At 46.6% G+C, this 20,363-nt stretch overlaps 1 protein-coding gene across 4 annotated transcripts in view; it reads left to right on the top strand.

The window, feature by feature from the left end:
- The window catches only part of SHROOM4 (shroom family member 4), a 248,898-nt gene extending 236,398 nt beyond the window's left edge, over window positions 1-12,500 (top strand). For all 4 annotated transcript variants that reach the window (XM_041740701.1, XM_041740702.1, XM_041740703.1 and 1 more), the window contains 4 exons: window positions 1,802-1,951; window positions 2,810-2,990; window positions 6,794-7,063; window positions 8,811-12,500. In XM_041740701.1, the coding sequence (XP_041596635.1) occupies window positions 1,802-1,951; window positions 2,810-2,990; window positions 6,794-7,063; window positions 8,811-9,080 (871 nt within the window). In that variant the 3' untranslated portion in view covers window positions 9,081-12,500. The remainder of the gene's footprint in view (window positions 1-1,801; window positions 1,952-2,809; window positions 2,991-6,793; window positions 7,064-8,810) is intronic.
- The last annotated feature ends 7,863 nt before the right edge of the window (window positions 12,501-20,363 follow it).

Below are 20,363 nucleotides of genomic sequence, written 5' to 3'. Positions count from 1 at the left end.
TTTATTAATGATGATTGGATGCAAGGAGAAACATCTGTTTGCACACAGCCCTAGGTTGTGGCTGCAGAAAATCAATTATAGATGCCTTTTGAATGATGTGGATTTAAGGAACAGTGTTATTCCCAACAAAGCTAATATTTTCTGCCTGCTTACTATTGTGCCAAGCATTCATTGTTCTAAACACTTTTGTGTGCTGATGGATTTCATCTTCACAACCAACCTGTGAAATAGATGTCATTAGTGTCCCACATCTTTTAGGTGACAGCAGTGTGGCACAGGGGGCTAAAGTAACCTGCAGAAGATCACAGGTAGCCAGAACTCAGGCCATCTGGCTCACTGTGCCCATTACATCCTCCCAAGATCTTGGAGCTCCTCAAGATCCTATTCCAGAAAGCATAGGGTTCTAACCAGAAGGAAGTGGCTTTAAGATTTTGTAAGGGAGAAAGAAGTGCTAGGAGCAAGGAGATATATAATATTTTGAATGTAAAATGAAAAACAAAGACATCCTATTTTCAGCCAAGTCAAATCAGAGCATCTCTATAACCCACACACTATTCAGTTACACATGCTGGGATACATATAGAAGCAGGTTAGTGGAATTTTTCAAGTGTTGGTGAATTCTCCTAACTCTGGTTCAAGTACAGGTATAGTTTGCCTTTTGAACTCTATGCTCTGCAGAAGGAATCTGATTTTTGCTTTGATACTCATTATCAAATGCAGATTATGTTGTCATAGAGCTCCTTAACTCCTGCCCTATTAGCAGAGATTATGAGGACAGTGGCCCTAGAACAGAGTGCCTAATATGACAACTATGATATGGTACAGGGCTGTGTCTGCTGAGATCTGAGTCTATAATTAGTATATATCTTTAAGATATACTTACAGTTTTATTGAGATATAACTGACATACAGCCACATCCTTTTTCCCCTTAATTCTGTACTTCCTTCCAGCACTTTCTAACTCAGAACTCTCACACATACTCTAGATATTTTTCTCATAGATAAGAATTCCCTAAGTTCATACATTCATATTCCCTCCAGAATGTACTCTCTTGTCTGCTAACATATAGCCCAGCCAGAAAATTCCTTACATACAAGGTTTTATATGATGTCAAGTTCTCCCTTTGGCAGTATAGCATAGTGGCTAAAAGTATAGATTCTGGAGTTAGGTCACCTAGGTCTAAATCATGGGTCTGTCATTTACTATCTGGTGACCTTGGGGCAGTCATTTTCCCTCTCAGTGCCTCATGTTCCTTATCTATAAAATGGTTGTCATGAACATTAAATTTTTTATCTATATCTACACACAGACATGCAAACACATACACATAAAAACACATCTTAGGACAGCTTCTAGAGCATGGTTAGCACTGTGCAAATATTAGCTACTATTGTTCATTTATTAGTGTTGTTACTTTAAAAACCCACATGTAAAATGAATGCCTTGGATGAGGAATATTGGCATGCCCAAGTTTCTTTTGTGTGATTAATTAGAAGACAGCATAGCATGAATCAGTAAATAGCTGTGGAGCCTTTTAACCATTATTTTTTACCTTCATCTAAGAGCTGCAAGTAGCTGCAAAAATGACTAATGAGTTTCTCCTATTTTTCCTTTCAAGCAGCTAGAGGTTAGCAAAGGGGCAGCGACACAGACAGGTGGAGGGTAGGGGTGACTGGTAGGCAACAAGAATATAGTGGGGGTGAGCCTCTCTCTTGCATAAACCGGGGTTGGAGATATTTGCCCATCCATCACTGAAATCCAACATTAAAGCATTTCTCTTTATCTCCTTCCTCACTCCAGACCAGAAGCCTTGATTGCAGAAGAGTCCAAACCCAAGGCAGCATGGAGCCAGAGCTACTTCTTTCCTGAGGAGCAGTTCTCCTGTATGGGCTGGGGCTCTGAGAAGCAGCATCTCAGCCCTGCAGGCTTCAGTGAACCCAAGACAACAGGGTCTGCTGCTACCCTTGTCAAGCCCCTAGGCGCCACTGGTTCCATTTTTCCCCCATTTCATTCTGCAACCATGGAGGAGGCTGGGGCCACTGGGGATATGCCAGAAGTGGAGAGATGCTATCCCTTCTCAGGCTGAAGGCCTGCCTCAGAGGCAGTCTCAGAAGAGCTCATGAGAGATGTGGTAGGCCGTGACAAGTCCCTGGCAGGGGTGTTAACCCCGGCCTCCAACATGATGACCACTGCTGAGGTCATGGGTGACCTCTTTGCTGTGGGAGATCTGCAATGGAGGGGCCATTTCAAGCAGCAGTGGCTTTTCCAGAAACGAATAAATTGTGAGAGTGTCTAGGAAAGCCGTAGGGTGCCTTTGTAAGCAAGCAGACTAGATCGAGCTGGAGTGGGTGGCAGTGTGGGGTTGGATAGGAGGAAGGCCAACAGCTATGGAGGATGAATAGCTAAGGTCTCAGATACATCCTACCCCTCCCCACCCAGAGATTCATATGCCTGGGCCATGAACTGAGGGGACTCATGGAAGATCAGAAGCCCAGAACTTTGGGGCCTGCCAGTTTTTTTCTGGCTCTAAGTCGGGTGCTGAGCAAATTAGATAATCTCTAAAGAAGCTCCTCTACCCATTGAAGTCAGGGGCATAGAAATAGCCTTCTGTGTTCTCAGAGTTGGCTTCCTGATGATCTTCATGTGGCCCATTTACATTTCAGCCATGCTTACTGGTCCATCAGTTCCTTATTCCCCAGCTCCCAGGCAAAGCAGGGTCCCACTTTCACAAATGGGGTGAACTAAGAAGCAGAGAGGTCAGGAGTCTCTCAATGGAGGTATTCAAATGGTCATTCTTTGTTTCCACAGACAAGAATTTCAGCACTTCAAACCTCCTCTGGGGGCTCCAGGAATCCCTACCTCTTACTCAGCTTATTACAATATTTCTGTGGCCAAAGCAGAATTGTTGAACAAGTTGAAAGACCAGCCTGAGATGGCAGAGATTGGCCTGGGAGAGGAAGAAGTTGACCCTGAACTGGCTCAAAAAAAGGTGAAATTCTCTGATATGGTCTTAGATTTTCAGCATTCAGTTGGAGTGTCTGGAGGTTGACCTGCCCTCTACGTGCTCCACAACAACTTGGTACATCCCTATATCTCCAATATGGAAATCAAATAGCCCCCCTGGGTTCATCAAGTGCAACTCCAGTCTCTCTTTTTGATCCAGCCAATAATAGTAATGAGAGTGGTAGAAATCAGCAGCAGCAGCAGCACCACCACCACACCACCACCATCACTGGATCTGTCGAATCCTTAAAACTGCTCAACAGTGATTTCCGCCCCCTCCTTGTTTTACCAGTGGAGAGGATTAGGTTGCTCAGCGTCACAGACTTTAGGGGTAGATCCAGAGCTTGAAGTCAAGAATGATGCACCTCCCACTTTATCATGCGCCATCCCTGTGAAATAAGCCAGCCTTGTAAGTAACTCACCGCCCGCTGTACATCAGAGTTTTTGACTGCGAGCTCAGACCAATAGCAGCCATTGGTTGTATTCTCCATGTGACTTTCCAGGAGAAGGAATGGATTAACCAAGCCAAAAGAGGAGAAATTATAGGCCCATAAACTTTAGTAAGAAGTTTTGCAAGAAGAATCAATCATCTCTTAAAAATACTAGAATGAGCAATAGAAATAATTATGATGTTCTGAAGCCTCCCCGTTCTTCCTCTGAGCATCACTAGGGCTAGTTTTCTAATCAAATTCCTGGAATCACTTTGCCCTCCCTGCACTTACCCATTTTATTTCCTAAGCAAATAGGGTTTCCATGGCAACTCCAAAGGCCTAATTTATCACTTTGTGAACATCTGAACTTAATGTAAATTGCTCCTGTGCCCATGCTTCTCATTCAGGACATGACCTGTAGGAAAGCTGGAGGCCATTTGCAGGAGACCTCCCCACCACTTTCAAATTGGAAGCAAAATGTCAGGGAAAGAATGGGAAGTATGGTGGTATCAAAGTTATATTGATTCAGATGTCTGCCTCCTTGGATTTTGTGTTCCCTGAGCATGGCAAGGCTGCTCCCAGCTTACTCAGGACCTTTTTATTAGAAGCAAACCTAATAAGAGTCTGACCAGGAAGAGAAAAATGATCAGAAATGGCAAAGCAAAGAACAGCAGATAGTGATCTGAAGTGATTCTGGGGGAGCTAGGCCAGCTTTTGTCTCTGAGGAAGACAAGTGAAGAAGGTCACCAAGTTGTAATATCCTAGAAAAGCAACTCAGTTTTAGCCAGTACACTTTCCCCAGGGCTGAGTGAAGTTCAGGTGGCAAAGCCAGGTGCCAAGAAACAAAGGGCTCTCTTTGCTTGCATCCTTCCAGATCTATGGAATGATGGAACTGAAGAGCTAGCGTGGGTAGGTGATTTTCCAAGTTGATCGTTTGGCCCCCAGCCTTCCCTTGTCCCTGGCATTGAGTTTTGTTTGGGAGAACAGAGGTCAGGGATATAACTGAGAGCCTGTTGACATCTGATTGTGTTGCCTCATTCATATCATTGGTCCCTAATCCCCAGTGGGTTTTAGAATTTTCCCTAAATGTAAACCTATGATGCTTCAGACATAAGATCATGGTAATCTCCTGACTTTGGGCCAGTTCTGAAATAGAAACAGGCCCTTGACCCAGAGCAGGCTCTCTTGGGACATTTCTTGGACATTTCTCCTTGGACATTTCTCCTTGGACATTTCTAAATAAACTACTAGAAAGGAGCACATGCTAGAAAACCACAAGCCTATGGTCCCAGAGTACCTGGGTGGGAATAATAATAAAATGAACACTGAAGCAGGGCGCCTGGTTGGCTCAGTCAGTTAAGTGTCTGGCTCTTGATTTTGGCTCAGGTCTTGATCTCAGGGTCATGAGATTGAGCCCTGTGTCAGGCTCCACACCTAGTGTGCAACCTGCTTAAGATTCTCTCTCCCCCTCTCCCTCTCCCCTGCCCCTTCCCACTGCTTGTGTGCACTCTCTCTCCTTTTCTCTCTCTAAAAAAAATATGAGAAAAACAAACATATACTGAGGCATACTTCAGTATATATATATCATATATATCATATATATATTATATATACACACATATACATATACATACACACACAAGACATGAGATGCCGTTCTAAGCATGTAACCTATATTAAGTCATTTCCTTCTCAGAACAGTACTATGAGGTAGGTGCTATTGTTTCCCATTTTTTCAATGGGGAAATTGAAGCACAGAAAGGTTGAGTGATTTGCTCAAGGTTACACCAATGCTTTGTGGCAGAACTGGGGTTCAAACCCAAGTAGTCGGGCACTAGAATCCATGCTCTTAATGACAATATGATGCTGACAGCACAGGCCATGAGCAACGTGGGGTGGCTCATTTCTAAGACTTTGCACCAGACTAGCATCTACTAGCTCTGAGTGCCTGGTAATGATAATAGCAGCAGCAGCAGCAGCAGCAGCAGCAGCAGCAGCAGCACTAAACAGGTACTGAGCACTTAAGATACCAAGAGCAATGCTAAGCATTTTACTTCTATGATCTCATTTAACCCTTACCATGGTGGCAGGGTGGGGGGAGAAGAGGAAAAGCTTCTTGTTTACAGATGAGGAAACAGAGAAGACTCTGTGAGATTGGGTATCTTGCCCAAGGTCACACAGTTTGGAGGCAATGGAATTAGGACCCAGGCATCTGTGACTCTAAGCAGCTACTCTACCACACTACCTTCCTATGAATGGAGTTCCAGAACTGGTTACACCTAGAGGGGAGACAGATCAGAAGACTCAGGCAGTGCTTTCCTGAAGAAACTTATCACCAATAGGAGAGAGACTGGATGCACCCACGTGAAACAGGGAATGAAAAATGTCAAATTATACTCGAGTGTTCTATTTCTGAAAGGCAGGAGAGTTCAGAAAAGAAAGAGGTCATTGAGAGAAGGGCTATGGGGACAGCAGCTTCCTGCAGGGAGGATGGGAGCAAAGCTGGGCTCTGAAGAAAGAATGGGAACAGCCAAAGTGAGGGAAGAGATCGAGAGCAGGTAAAACTGCATAAATCCAATCAGGAACACAAGTATGACTGCAGATGGAATGAGGGCCCAATCCTGAAAGATTCAGAGCCGTGGGATTGGAATGGTTGAGTGGGGCCAGGCTGAATGATGATAGCAGCCAGACTTCATTAAGTACTCAGTCCATGCTAGGTCCTTTGCATGCATAGTCTTGTTCAATGAAGTCAGTACTGCAGTTATGTCCATTCTGCCGATCAAGAGTGTTAAATTCTGTAAAGAAATTCGCCCAAGGCCACACAGCCAGGAAGTTGGCAAAACCAGAAGTTAAACCTAGTCATTGGGACTTAAGAACTCCCAATCTTATCCAAAAGGCCGCAAAAGCCAAATGGAGGGAGCGAACATGAAACGTAGTGCCAGGGCACATGAGAGATACTTCAGTGGGTTGAAGGAAAATGAATGAAGCCCCAGGCAAATACTTGATGATAATGTTTTGACAACCTCTGCTCCCACAAGCATTTCAATTCCTGTTTATTAAATGGTCTCAGCAAGCGTTCATTAAGTTACATCTGGCAAATGAGAATTAGCCCCTGGGTACCACTTATCTAATGCCAAGAAGTTTGGTGGTGACGGATTCCTACCAGATCTGAAGAGACAGAAGAGAGGGCGCCTGTCCAGAAAACTGGAATTGCTCATGACTTGCTCAGGCTTCCTTTGTTTCTGATGGCAAGTGGAACCTGCCATCTGTCTCGGGGATCCCAAAACAGAGGTTACAAGTCCAGACCCATTTCTGTCCCCACTCTCATCCTTTGCCTTCCCCTGTTTATTTCTCTTAGATACAACTTATTGAAAGCATTGGCAGAAAACTCTCTGTCCTGAGGGAGGCCCAGCGAGGACTGCTAGAGGACATCAGTGCCAACTCTGCCCTTGGGGAGGAGGTGGAAGCCAACCTAAAAGCGATCTGCAAATCCAATGAGTTTGAAAAATATCGTTTGTTTATTGGGGACCTGGACAAAGTGGTCAACCTGTTGCTGTCGCTCTCTGGACGACTGGCCCGGGTGGAGAATGCTCTCAACAGCATTGATGCAGAGGCCAACCAGGAGAAGGTAGAGTTGGGGTCTCTGGGGTGTGGATGGAGGGAAATGCCATCTGTTCCTTCTCAGGGCTCCCTATTTCAGATTTGGCTAGTCTGAGGGACAGTAAAGCATAGTGTTAAGAGAATGGGCAGTGGGGGCACCTGGGTGGCTCAGTGGTTGAGCATCTGCCTCAGCTCAGGTCATGATCCCAGGTCCTGGGATTGAGCCCCACATCAGGCTCCCTGCAAAGAGCCTGCTTTTCCCTCTGCCTATGCCTCTGTCTCTCTCTGTGTGTCTCTCATGAATAAATAAATAAAATATTTAAAAAAGAGGGTGGGCACTGGCTTTTAAGTTGTCTTATAATTCTGGATCTACCAATAATTAGGTGCGTGGCTGTGGGCAGCTTACTTAACCTTCCTCTAAGTCTCTTCAAAAACACCCTACCTCATGGGTTCATAAGAATTAAATTAGATAATCCTTATTAATTACTTAAAACAGGGCCTAGAACAGGGTAAACACTGAATCAGTGCTACCTGCCAGTAGTAGTAATAGTAGTAGTAGTAAATAGTAGTTGTAGTGATGTTATTGCTAGTGCTAGTGATAGTAATAGTAGTAGTAGTGTTGGTGGTGGTGGTGGTGCCACCTAGGTGGCTGAGTGGGTTAAGCCTCTGATTCTTGATATTGGCTCAGGTCATGAGATCGATCCCCACATCACAGGCTGCATGCTAAGCAGGGAGTCTGCTTGAGATTCTCCCTCTCCCTCTGCCCCTCCCTCTGCTCACTTTCTCTCTCCCTCTCAAATAAATTAAATCTTTTAAAAAATAGTAGTAGTAGTAGTAGTAGTCGTAGTCGTAGTCGTAGTCGTAGTCGTAGTAGTGGTAGTGGTGGCGGTATTATCGGTGTTAGTGGTTTTAATGGTAGTGATAGTAGTCATAGTCTTGGTACTGATGGTGGTAGTAATAGTAGTAGCAGCAGCAGCAACAGTAGAGCAATTTCACCCCACTTTCTCTCTCTGAGTTGAAGGAGGAGGTCTCAACAAGTAGCTGAGACTGAGAGTCTATCAGTTTCACAGTTTGGGCCACTCTGCACACATCCCTGAACCAAAGTGCATTCCCTTTCCATGAACAAGTGGTTTGGAATACCAGTCTGAGGGCAGCCCGGGTGGCTCAGCAGTTTAGCACCGCCTTCAGCCCAGGGCATGATCCTGGAGACCCGGGATCGAGTCCCACGTCGGGCTCCCTGCATGGAGCCTGCTTCTCCCTCTGCCTGTGTCTCTGTCTCTCTGTCTCTCTCTCTGTCTCTCTCTATCTCTCATGAATAAATAAATAAAATCTTTTTAAAAAAAGGAATACCAGTCTGAATCCATGTTAAGAGACACATATGCCTGTGCATACACATGTGGACATGTGCACTCACACAGGTACACCCACATGGAGACACACATCATTTTGAAAGCATTGTCACAGTGATATTTGTTCTCCAGGTGGAAGGGGCATGAGCTGGCTTTGTCAGAGCCTCTGCACCTCCCACTCCTACCCCCCTACCAACCCCAGTGGTAGTCCATGGATTAAAGACAGTGTAGGAGATGAAAAGGGGTAAATGCACCTCCCCCCTGTCCAGAAGTTTTTGCATGAAGGTGGACTTCAGAGCAGGACATTTAGGACTGATGAGCTAGCAGAGTGAGGAACTGTTTGCCTCAGCCCTCCTGGCGGAGCAGTGAGTTAGGCAGATGACTGGTAACTGGAATGGCTCTTAATTTGTCTATCTGATTCCTCAGTTGGTGCTGATAGAAAAGAAGCAGCAGCTGACAGGGCAGTTGGAAGATGCCAAGGAGCTGAAGGAGCATGTGGACCGTCGGGAGAAGTTGGTGTTTGGCATGGTCTCCCGCTACCTGCCTCAGGACCAGCTCCAAGATTACCAGCACTTTGTGAAGATGAAATCTGCTCTCATCATCGAACAGCGAGAGCTGGAAGAGAAGATCAAGCTTGGGGAAGAGCAGCTCAAATGTCTCAGGGAGAGCCTACTCCTGGGGCCCAGCAATTTCTAATTCTACAAGTGGACTGACATGCCATCCCTGCCCAGCCACAATGGGAAGTGCTTTCAATCTTCTTTTTGCAGTTTGTTAGCAAGTAGATAGCAGTTAGTTAGCAGTATGTTCCATAACCTCTACCTTGGACATCTCTCGCTGCCCCTTACCTGGCATTGCTCCCAACTGGCTAGGAGGCCCTAGGAATTCCCCAGACTTCTACCCTACAGAGTAGAAGCAAGAAGTTGGAGCTGCCAGCAGCAAGGTGTGATTATACAACCACACTCTCCTTCCCACAGTTTGCACAGGCAAGCACTCACTGCACACAGAACCTACCGTGTGCCTTCATTCTTGGTACAGGGACTCCAAAGACATCATGCACTCACTACCCACCCACACCACAATCAGCCTGTCCAGGCTCAGAGAGAAGCTGCCTGTGCAGCTCCATTCTGCCCAAGGTTTGTGGCCTGGCCATTTCCCACAGAGACCTGGCTCTTGAGGGCTACTTAGCTTACCAGCAATTTAAGGGCCTCACAATAAGCTTTACAGTGGGAAGCACAGAAGGAGAAATTACACCAAACAAAATGTGAGGAAAGATTGGGAATCCCAAGGTGCCCTGCAGGAGCTGAGTTTAAACAAATTGGCTCCACTCCTGCCTTCCCCAGCATCTGGTTGAGGGGGAAGGAGCCCTACTCTCAGCCTTGGCTGGTGTGGCCCTCCTCCTGTCCAAAGATTTTTGGCCTACTGTTTCTGTTCCATCCTGCCTGTCATTGCTGGGGGTTACAAGTGCCTGCTCTAAGGACTCCACACTATGGGCCATTAATAATAGATCTACTAAAGCTGACTTCTGGATACAGATTTCCTAATTGGGGTGAGGGGTTCTTTGTTGTATTTTAAATGGCCTTTTGATTTTATTTATTTTTATGTTTTGATTTTTTCCCTTTTTTTTAAACTAATAAGGCGAGAAGAGGGGAGTTGGAGAGGGAAAAATAATCCCAGAAGGAAAGCATTTTCTGCAGATCAGCCTGAATTCACCATGGCTAGATGAGCGAGTGCCAAAACCCTGAATTCTTCCCACTAAAGCTTTCAGGTGTCTAAGAAAGGAGTTCTAGTCTTGAACTCAGCTGACAATGGCCAGGCCTTATACTTTTCTTGATGTCAGGGTAACCATAAACTTAGCATTCCCTGACGAGTTCAGTTTTATTTTCTTATTTTTTCTTGAAACCAAAGAAATCTAAAACTGACAAAGGTTCGCCCATTTCTCTATGATCTCCCATCTAAGGAATTGGGTAGAAGTGAGCTCAGGAGGAGATCTTCCATCTCACAGTTGCTTTCTCCAGTGTGTGGCCTGACTCAGGGAACTGAAACTCATGGTATCTGGAAGTTTCAGCCAGGGCCACCCCCCCACCCCCAGCCCCTGCCACCACCCAGAGCAAATTACAACCCAGCCAGAATTTTAGGCACACAAACAACTAATGCTGCTGTTGTTGCCAAGGCCCTGACACCACTAGCCATTTGCTGTCCTGGAAAATCCCTCGTGTAGGCAATGGCAGGAAAGGACTCATGGATAAACTCTGGCCTATTATCCAGCTCAGTTCCCTGTTGTTCCTCACTCACTGGTGCCCATGGTTCATATTGCAAAGCCTTGCTCAGAAAGCCCTGGCATCGCTTCTAGTTACTCCTGGGTTCTTTGAGGGGTCCTTGGAGGTTAACTGTAGCAGCAGAGGTGCCTCATTCAACCAAAGAATTTACCAAAGAACTTTGCTGCTGCTACAAATACTGATCTCTAGAGTTCTCCTTTTCCTCTTCATTGTATTTAGAAACAATGGAAGAATCTTGGCCAACAGGGTGTCCTGAAGGGGGCCCTGGGTATGCTCTTAGTACACTGCTGCTGTTGGAACCACTGTTAAAATGTCAACCTGCCATTCTGCCCTCAAATGGAGGAGTCTACTCTATTCAGGAAGGCCGATGGCTTGTAAAGGCCTGGGCTTACCCAAGCCAAAGTTGATGAAGGTGGGAGAGTGTTATGAATAGAAGCTGCAGTTGCCATCTTCTTTTTTTCTTAAACAGGCTCTAAGATAAACAATGAGTAAGTTGAGATGTCCTATATAGTGGGCTGAGGCCAAATATAATCCATCATTCTCATCATTCTAAGATTTGGGGGGTTAGGGCAGCTTTTTGGGCTGGGGAAAGGCCCAGGGAAAAGAGTGGTTACTGCACCTGGACAGGATAACTATGGTCTGAGTTGTTCTAGTCAGCATTAGATTGGTTTTACATGAAATTTATCACACTAAAAGTACTATTGACTGTGTTATTTTTGTCTCTCATCCCACCTGAGATTAGAGTTGGGATCAGAGCACAAGAATGCTTATTTTCACACAGAAGGACAGTTTCTAAAGCACTTAATAAAATAACCCCAAAACTATACTGAGAAGTGAAGCTTGGCAGAGAAAGGTGAGCTACCAAACAGGAACTAATGCCCCATGCTACTGACATGAGTGATATTGGTCCAGAGCTGCCAGGATTACTCAAGATGCAGCATCTCTCCCCTGTTCTCATTTCCTGGGCTCAGCCCTCTTCCAAGACCAGCCAGTGTGTACAGTTTGGAAGGGAGGCCAAGGGGATTCCCCAGATGGTTACTGGTCTTGACCTCTGCCTTCTATTTCAAATCCTCATACAGGCCCTGGTGGGTAACAGGTTGATATAGAGAGAGTAGTCTGTGCAAGAGCTACTATCACTTGTCCCTTCCTACTCCCCCACCCCAATCCTGAGGGTCTGGGTAAATTGTGTCTCCTTGAATCCCACAAGCTTCAGACTCAGCCAGAGTAGAGTGGTAAATGCTCAAGGGGGTACCCAAGAGAGACAGACACACTAAAAACCAAACCCTAGAAATGGAGAGACTGGAAGCTGAGGAACCAAGAGGATGAAAGATGAAAATCCTTTCCTGAGGCCAGGTTCAGGTTCTGGTTCTGTTCTCCACTTAACCTCCTATGTTAAAAAGCTGCCCTGGGGGCATCAGAGCCACACCCCTAACCCCAGTCTCCCTGAAGATGCTGCTCTGCCAGTAGCAGCAAGTCCCAGGTGGAGGAAGCTAGGCACATTTATGGCCACTTTTTCCTGTCTGGAGCTTGGTGACTCCCACTGTCTTTGCCAAATGATTTGTCTATGCCAATACTATTTCTGTAACAGTGTATTATATTCTTTGAAGATTAGTAGGCCTTTGGGGGGTGGGGCAGGGGGCAATTTCTATAGATAAAGGACCAGTGTTTGTTGTACGACTGTCGGGGGTCATCTATGCCATGTGAAGCTAATCTTTTTCTGAATCTTATTGTTTCTGCAATTGTGTCCTCCACCACTCCCTTCTTGGCTGACATTGATATGCCTGCCAGATTGTCATCAAGGGTTATACTTCAATAAAAGGTGCTAAGGACAAAAAAAAAATTATGTGTTTTCACTGAGGTGATGGAAATTCTCTAATGGTATAGCGCTAATGCTATACCATTCATTAACCCCAGTAAAATAATTTAGGACTCACAAAGAGTCGACAGTAGGTGTAATTTCAAGTGTAGACCTCAGCAGTATACAGAGTCCAGTTCTGGAGTCTAGCCTGATCAGAGAGGTGAGGCACTTTCTAGACCACCTCCAATCATGAGTTCTGTCTACTGTTGTGCCCAAGATCGCGAATCCGAGAAACCACCAAGGAGCCAACACCGATGCAAACACACGAGGGTTTATTTACAAGCTCGAGCCTGGGTCCAAGTATACCCGACACAGCGGAGCAGGGACTTGGACCCCGAGACTAAGAGGCTTAGCAACTTTATAGGGGCCAGTGGCCAATGGGATACGCAGAAAGTTGCAGTCATTCTGGTCCACTGAGCCGGATTTCCAGTTAGGGTGTGCCCTGGTCTTTGACTAGGGCAGGGCAGTGCCCTAAGTAATAAGTAGGTCAGCACAAGGCAGGTGCAGCAGAAAACAGAGTCAGTCCTGCTCTGTTTGTCCAGGGGTAGGGGATTTTGTTAAATTTCCTGGGTCCCACATTCCCCCCTTTATCAGAGGATCCTATGCAGGACCCAATCATGGGTCCAGGTTGCTCTCAGAGTGAGCCAGGGGAATGATTAAACCAGTTTTCTCACCAACTTTCCTGCTGTTCTCACTCTCATTTACATTTAAGGCAGCACATACCCCCCCACCCTTTGTTGTAAGAAGACTAATTCTAATCCCCTTCTATTTTGAAGGACAACCTCGGACTAGGGAGTCTTGGAGGTGGGAAATAAGTGAGAACGGCGCAGTCTTAGCTTTAGGGGATTGTCCTTGTCCGGTTGGCTTTTCCATTCTGTAACAAAGTCCTTGAGAATGGTGTGTGGGTCAGCTGGCCGGACGTGTGTGTAGTGGACCCAGGGAGTAATCCCGTCAACCTTGAGAGCGGTGGGAGTGGTCAGGATCACGATGTAGGGTCCCTTCCAATGAGGTTGAAGTGTCTGGTGTTGGTATCTCCGCACGTACACCCAGTCACCTGGCAGATATCGATGGGGGTCCGGGGGTGGCCCAGTCTCATAGAGGGCCCTCAGGCCACACCTGCTCATGGGTTCGTTGAAACATTTGGAGGGAGAAAATAAGTTGGTGATCATCAAATTCAGCAAGCACCTCAGGTTTTAAATTGGGGATAACAGGTGGAGGAAGACCGAACATGATCTCGTAGGGAGTCAGTCCAATCTTATATGGGAGTTCCTCACCCTATATAGGGCGAAGGGGAGGAGAGTCACCCAGTCCCCGCCAGTCTCCAGGGCTAATTTAGTTAAGGTCTCCTTTAATGTTCTGTTCATCCTCTCTACCTGTCCTGGGCTCTGGGGCCTATATGCACAATGTAATTTCCAACCTGCCCCAAGTACTAGTGCCAATCCCTGTGTTATCTTAGATACGAATCCTGGGCTGTTGTCTGACCCAATTCTAACAGGAAAACCATACCTCAGTACGATGTCTTCCAGCAGTTTCTTGGTCACGGTCTGTGCTGTTTCATGTTTGGTGGGAAATGCCTCCGTCCATCCTGAAAAAGTATCTACAAACACTAGGAAATACCTATACCAGTATTTTCCAGGTTTTACCTCAGTGAAGTCCACTTCCCAGTAGGCTCCTGGGCGGTCCCCTTGGAGCCAGGTGCCCGGGTTAGATCCATGGGCGGAGGCATTTGTTAATTGGCATGCATGGCAGCTTGCCACAATCTGTTCGATCTTTGCTCGAGAGTCTTTAATAGTGATCTTTGCATGTCGCGTGAGGTCTTCCATCTTCCTTGTTCCCATGTGAGTACTCCGATGCATTCTGGATAGGACTCGCTGTCCTAGTTCCTCTGGCAAGATGATGCTGGAGTCTGTGGCCCTCTACCAGCCATGCAAGCACTGGGTCATGGGCAAGCGTTTGATCCAGTATAAGTCAGCATCAGTATAGTTGGGGCTGTCAGGCAGGGTCAGTGCCCCCGGATCAGGTAGCGTGGTTGCTAAGACCTAGGTCGCCAGAAGGGCCGCCTCTTTTGCTTTTAAATCGACTAGCCAGTTTCCCTTGGCTACTGGCGTGTCTGCTTTTTGGTGCCCCGGACAATGGATGACGGCTAGGGCCTTGGGCAGCCAGAGGGCCCTCAGGAGTTCTAAAATTTTGTTTTTAACAGTCTTTCCCTCTGCTGTCAGAAGCCCTCTCTCCCTGTAATAAGGGCTCCATGGATGTGAGCGGTGGCAAAGGCTTACCTGCTGTTGGTGTAGATGTTTATTCGTTTACCTTCCCCCATGGTCAGCGCCTTGGCCAGTGCGATCAATTCTGCCTGTTAAGCCGATGGTCCCACTGCCAGTAGCTCTGCCCAGACAGTCTCTGTCTCCGTGGTTACGTCTGCCCCTGCATATCTGAGTCCTTCTTGGACAAAACTGCTGCCATCCGTGTACCAGGTGACGTCCGCATTCGGCAGTGGCTGGTCCTGGAGATCAGCTCCGATTCCGTGCACCTGTGCCAAAATTTCTTGACAGTCATGCAGAGGGGGGTCCCAGTCTGGGTTAGGGAGTAGTAGCATTGCCGGATTCAGGGTTGTTGGTGGCTTAAATAAAATTCTGGTAGGGTTTAGCAGCAGGCTCTGATAATGGGTCAGATGGGCATTGCTGATCCAGGGGTCTGGGGGCTGTTTGAGTACCCCTTCAATAGCATGTGGGGTGGTAACATGCAGTTCTTGCCCCATGGCCAGTTTGTCTGCATCCTTGACCATAGTGGCCACCGCAGCAATAATTTTTAAGCATGGGGGCCATCCAGCGGCCACCGTGTCCAGCTTTTTGGAGAGATAGGCTATGGGTCTCTTCCAGGGACCTAAGTACTGGACAAGGACCCCTTTTGCCACCCCGTCTTTCTCGTCCATATACAGGTAGAAGGGCTTAGCTAGATCGGGCAACCCAAGGGCGGGAGCAGACAGCAAGGCCTTTTTAAGGTCATTAAAGTCTCTGTTCATGGCCTCTGTCCATTAAAAATTTTGCTGGTGCCTGGTGGCCTCATAGAGGGGTCTGGCCATCTCGGCAAAACCCGGAATCCATAAGCGACAGAACCCTGCTGACCCCAGGAATTCACGTACCTGGTGGATGGTTTGTGGCTATGGGATTCTTAAGACGGTTTCCTTCTGTGCATCTGTCAACCATCTTTGTCCATCTTTTAATTTGTACTCGAGGTAGCTCACCTCTGTTCTGCAGATCTGGGCTTTTTTAGCTGAGGCCCAGTATCCTAGGGCCACTATGGTCTGGAGCAAGTCCCTGGTGCCTCGCAGGCATGTGTCCTGGTCCTCTGCTGCCAACAGGATATCATCTACATATTGTAATAAAGTCAAATGAGGGTGCTCCGAACGGAACTCACCCAAGTCTTCATGTAAGGCCTCATCGAAGATGGTCGGTGAATTTTTGAATCCTTGTGGTAGTCGAGTCCAGGTGAGCTGGCCATTGATGCCTTTCTCAGGGTCTGTCCATTCAAAGGCGTAGAGGTCTTGGCTCTTGGGCACTAAAGGCAGGCTGAAAAAGGCATCTTTTAAATCTAATACCGTATACCAAGTTTTGTCTGGAGGCAGGGTGGAGAGGAGGGTGTATGGGTTTGGGACCGTAGGGTGCATATCCTCTACTCGCCGGTTGACTTCCCTCAAGTCCTGGACTGGCCTGTCCCTGAAGCCAGCTTCTTGAGGTGCCTTTGTCTTTCCTGTGGGTCGTCCATGGTTGTAGCCAGCAGGATCTTGGCCAGGTTTGGGGTCTGCCGGTCACTTAGTTTGGTTTGTTGTTCTTCGGACTGTCTCTATTATTATAGACTCGTTCTGCCACTATCACTAAGTCCTGCAAGCTCTTCTCTCCCAGCCTCTCTACTCTTTGCAATTTCTTTTTAATATCCGGAGCGGCCTGGTTAACAAAAGCCATGATAATTGCGGCCTTTGTTTCCGGGGCTTCTGGGTTCATAGGGGTGTACTAGCTAAAAGCCTCTATGACTCTCTCTAAGAAGGCTGCTGGACTCTCATCCTTACCCTGTCTCACATCCTAGACCTTGGCCAGATTGGAAGGCTTGTGTGCGGCAGCCTTGAGACCTGCCGTTAGAGTCTGGCAGTAGACCCAGAGTCTCTCCTTACCTTCAGCTGAGTTGTAGTCCCAGGTGGGGCGGGATAAAGGGAAGGCAGCATATATGAGGTCTGGGTTTTGAGTCGGCTGTCTGTCCTCTCCCAGGACAGACTTCCGGGCTTCCACCTGAATTCGTTATTTTTCCTCGGTGGTGAAGAGAACCTGCAAGAGCTGTTGGCAGTCATCTCAAGTAGGCTGGTGGGTAAAGAGAACAGTATCTAAAAGCCCGATTAGATCTCTCGGATTATCAGAGAACTTTGCATTTTGGGTTTTCCAATTATATAAATCACTGGTGGAGAACGGCCAATATAACATTAGCTATTCGCCAGTCTCATTGGGGGGCCCCATGGCGCGGAGAGGAAGGGCGGTGGAGTCGGCCGGCCCCGCATTTGGAGGTGGGGCCATCTGGTGGGTCCGACCGCGTGTCCCTGCTGCTGGCCCGCGCACAGGGACTCCCTTGTCAGGGAGGGGTGGCGCCCCTTCTGCAGCCCCCGATGCCTCCAATGGAGGGGTGGAAACGGGGGGGGGGGTGATGCCCAGTAGGGCGGCGGGAGGATCAGGTCCTCTGGGTAGGAATCCTGGAAGACCGGACGAAGGGGTGCTTTGGGCAAAGAGTCAGTCTCCTTTTTGGCTTTCCACAGGGCTAGAATGTCCGTGGGTCCTGCTTTGGGGGGTAAAAAAGGTTTTAGCCAAGGAGGAGGATTCTCGATCATGTCCTGCCAGATCAGGATGTAGGGAACCTGGTCAGAGTGGCCGTCCGGTTTGTCCCTGAAGATCACGGTCTTAACCTGTAAGATAATAGGTAGGTGAAAAGTTCCTTCTCGGGGCCATCCCATGTCAAATGTTGGCCATTCTGATATACAATAAATTTGGAATCTCTTTCTCCGGATGTCTATGCTCAGAATACGAGCTCTTTCCTAACATCCGAGAAGTGAGAGAGGATAAGAGATAGGGGAGTGGTTTCTGTCTCCCCCATTATGTCCCCAATCCACACCAAGACACAGACAGTAAAGAAGATTAACAAGGACCCAACAACACAGACAAATGCACAGTTAACAAGGACATAGTAACACAGACCAGTGCGCCAAACAGGTAACAAGAACACGGTAACAGGCAAACCTTCCAGTGCGGCCGCGGAGACGATACAGAAAGTAATCAGAAGGGCTAGCAGCCGGCCCTCCTTCCAGATGAGGACCCCCATCCTCCTACAGATGAGGACCTCCGTCCTCCTTACAGATGAGGACCCCGTCCTCCAGGCGGGGGCAAGGGACGTCTTCTCAAGACCCCCGGTCGCCGGGCCGCCAAGGCGACCACCTAAGCCAATGCCGACCCAATACAGATTGGAATTCCTACAGGTAAAGGACAGTTTATTTGATTTTTTTAAATAAATTAATTTTTATTGGTGTTCAATTTACCAACATACAGAATAACACCCAGTGCTCATCCCGTCAAGTTCCCCCTCAGTGCCCATCACCCATTCCCCCCACCCCCCGCCCTCCTCCCCTTCCACCACCCCTAGTTTGTTTCCCAGAATTAGGAGTCTTTATGTTCTGTCTCCCTTCCTGATATTTCCCACACATTTCTTCTCCCTTCCTTTATATTCCCTTTCACTATTATTTATATTCCCCAAATGAATGAGAACATACACTGTTTGTCCTTCTCCGATTGAATTACTGCACTCAGCATAATACCCTCCAGTTCCATCCACGTTGAGGCAAATGGTGGGTATTTGTCATTTCTAATGGCTGAGTAATATTCCATTGTATACATAAACCACATCTTCTTTATCCATTCATCTTTCGATGGACACCGAGGCTCCTTCCACAGTTTGGCTATTGTGGACGTTGCTGCTATAAACATTGGGGTGCAGGTGTCCCGGCGTTTCATTGCATCTGTATCTTTGGGGTAAATCCTCAACAGTGCAATTGCTGGGTCGTAGGGCAGATCTATTTTTAACTCTTTGAGGAACCTCCACACATTTTTCCAGAGTGGCTGCACCAGTTCACATTCCCACCAACAGTGTAAGAGGGTTCCCTTTTCTCCGCATCCTCTCCAACATTTGTGGTTTCCTGCCTTGTTAATTTTCCCCATTCTCACTGGTGTGAGGTGGTATCTCATTGTGGTTTTGATTTGTATTTCCCTGATGGCAAGTGATGCAGAGCATTTTCTCATGTGAATGTTGGCCATGTCCATGTCTTCCTCTGTGAGATTTCTCTTCATGTCCATTTCATGATTGGATTGTTTGTTTCTTTGGTGTTGAGTTTAATAAGTTCTTTATAGATCTTGGAAACTAGCCCTTTATCTGATACGTCATTTGCAAATATCTTCTCCCATTCTGTAGGTTGTCTTTTAGTTTTGTTGACTGTATCCTTTGCTGTGCAAAAGCTTATCTTGATGAAGTCCCAATAGTTCATTCTTGCTTTTGTTTCTTTTGCCTTCGTGGATGTATCTTGCAAGAAGTTACTGTGGCTGAGTTCAAAAAGGGTGTTGCCTGTGTTCTCCTCTAGGATTTTGATGGACTCTTGCCTCACATTTAGATCTCTCATCCATTTTGAGTTTATCTTTGTGTATGGTGAAAGAGAGTGGTCGAGTTTCATTCTTCTGCATGTGGATGTCCAATTTTCCCAACACCATTTATTGAAGAGACTGTCTTTCTTCCAATGGATAGTCTTTCCTCCTTTATCGAATATTAGTTGACCATAAAGTTCAGGGTCCACTTCTGGGTTCTCTATTCTGTTCCATTGATCTATGTGTCTGTTTTTGTGCCAGTACCACACTGTCTTGATGACCACAGCTTTGTAGTACAACCTGAAATCTGGCATTGTGATGCCCCCAGATATGGTTTTCTTTTTTAAAATTCCCCTGGCCATTCGGGGTCTTTTCTGATTCCACACAAATCTTAAAATAATTTGTTCTAAGTCTCTGAAGAAAGTCCATGGTATTTTGATAGGGATTGCATTAAACATGTAAATTGCCCTGGGTAACATTGACATTTTCACAATATTAATTCTGCCAATCCATGAGCATGGAATATTTTTCCATCTCTTTGTGTCTTCCTCCATTTCTTTCAGAAGTGTTCTATAGTTTTTAGGGTATACATCCTTTACCTCTTTGGTTAGGTTTATTCCTAGGTATCTTATGCTTGTGGGTGCAATTGTAAATGGGATTGACTCCTTAATTTCTCTTTCTTCAGTCTCATTGTTAGTGTATAGAAATGCCATTGATTTCTGGGCATTGATTTTGTATCCTGCCACGCTACCAAATTGCTGTATGAGTTCTAGCAATCTTGGGGTGGAGGCTTTTGGGTTTTCTATGTAGAGTATCATGTCATCGGCGAAGAGGGAGAGTTTGACTTCTTCTTTGCCAATTTGAATGCCTTTAATGTCTTTTTGTGTCTGATTGCTGAGGCTAGGACTTCCAGTACTATGTTGAACAGCACTGGTGAGAGTGGACATCCCTGTCTTGTTCCTGATCTTAGGGGAAAGGCTCCCAGTGCTTCCCCATTGAGAATGATATTTGCTGTGGGCTTTTCGTAGATGGCTTTTAAGATGTCAAGGAAAGTTCCCTCTATCCCAACACTCTGAAGTGTTTTGATCAGGAATGGATGCTGTATTTTGTCAAATGCTTTCTCTGCATTTAATGAGAGGATCATATGGTTCTTGGTTTTTCTCTTGCTGATATGATGAATCAC

This window comes from Vulpes lagopus, chromosome X (assembly GCF_018345385.1).
Source record: "Vulpes lagopus strain Blue_001 chromosome X, ASM1834538v1, whole genome shotgun sequence".
Taxonomy (NCBI): Eukaryota; Metazoa; Chordata; class Mammalia; order Carnivora; family Canidae; genus Vulpes; species Vulpes lagopus.
Note: the sequence above shows the minus strand (reverse complement) of the source record. Positions and strands in the feature narration are given on the sequence as shown.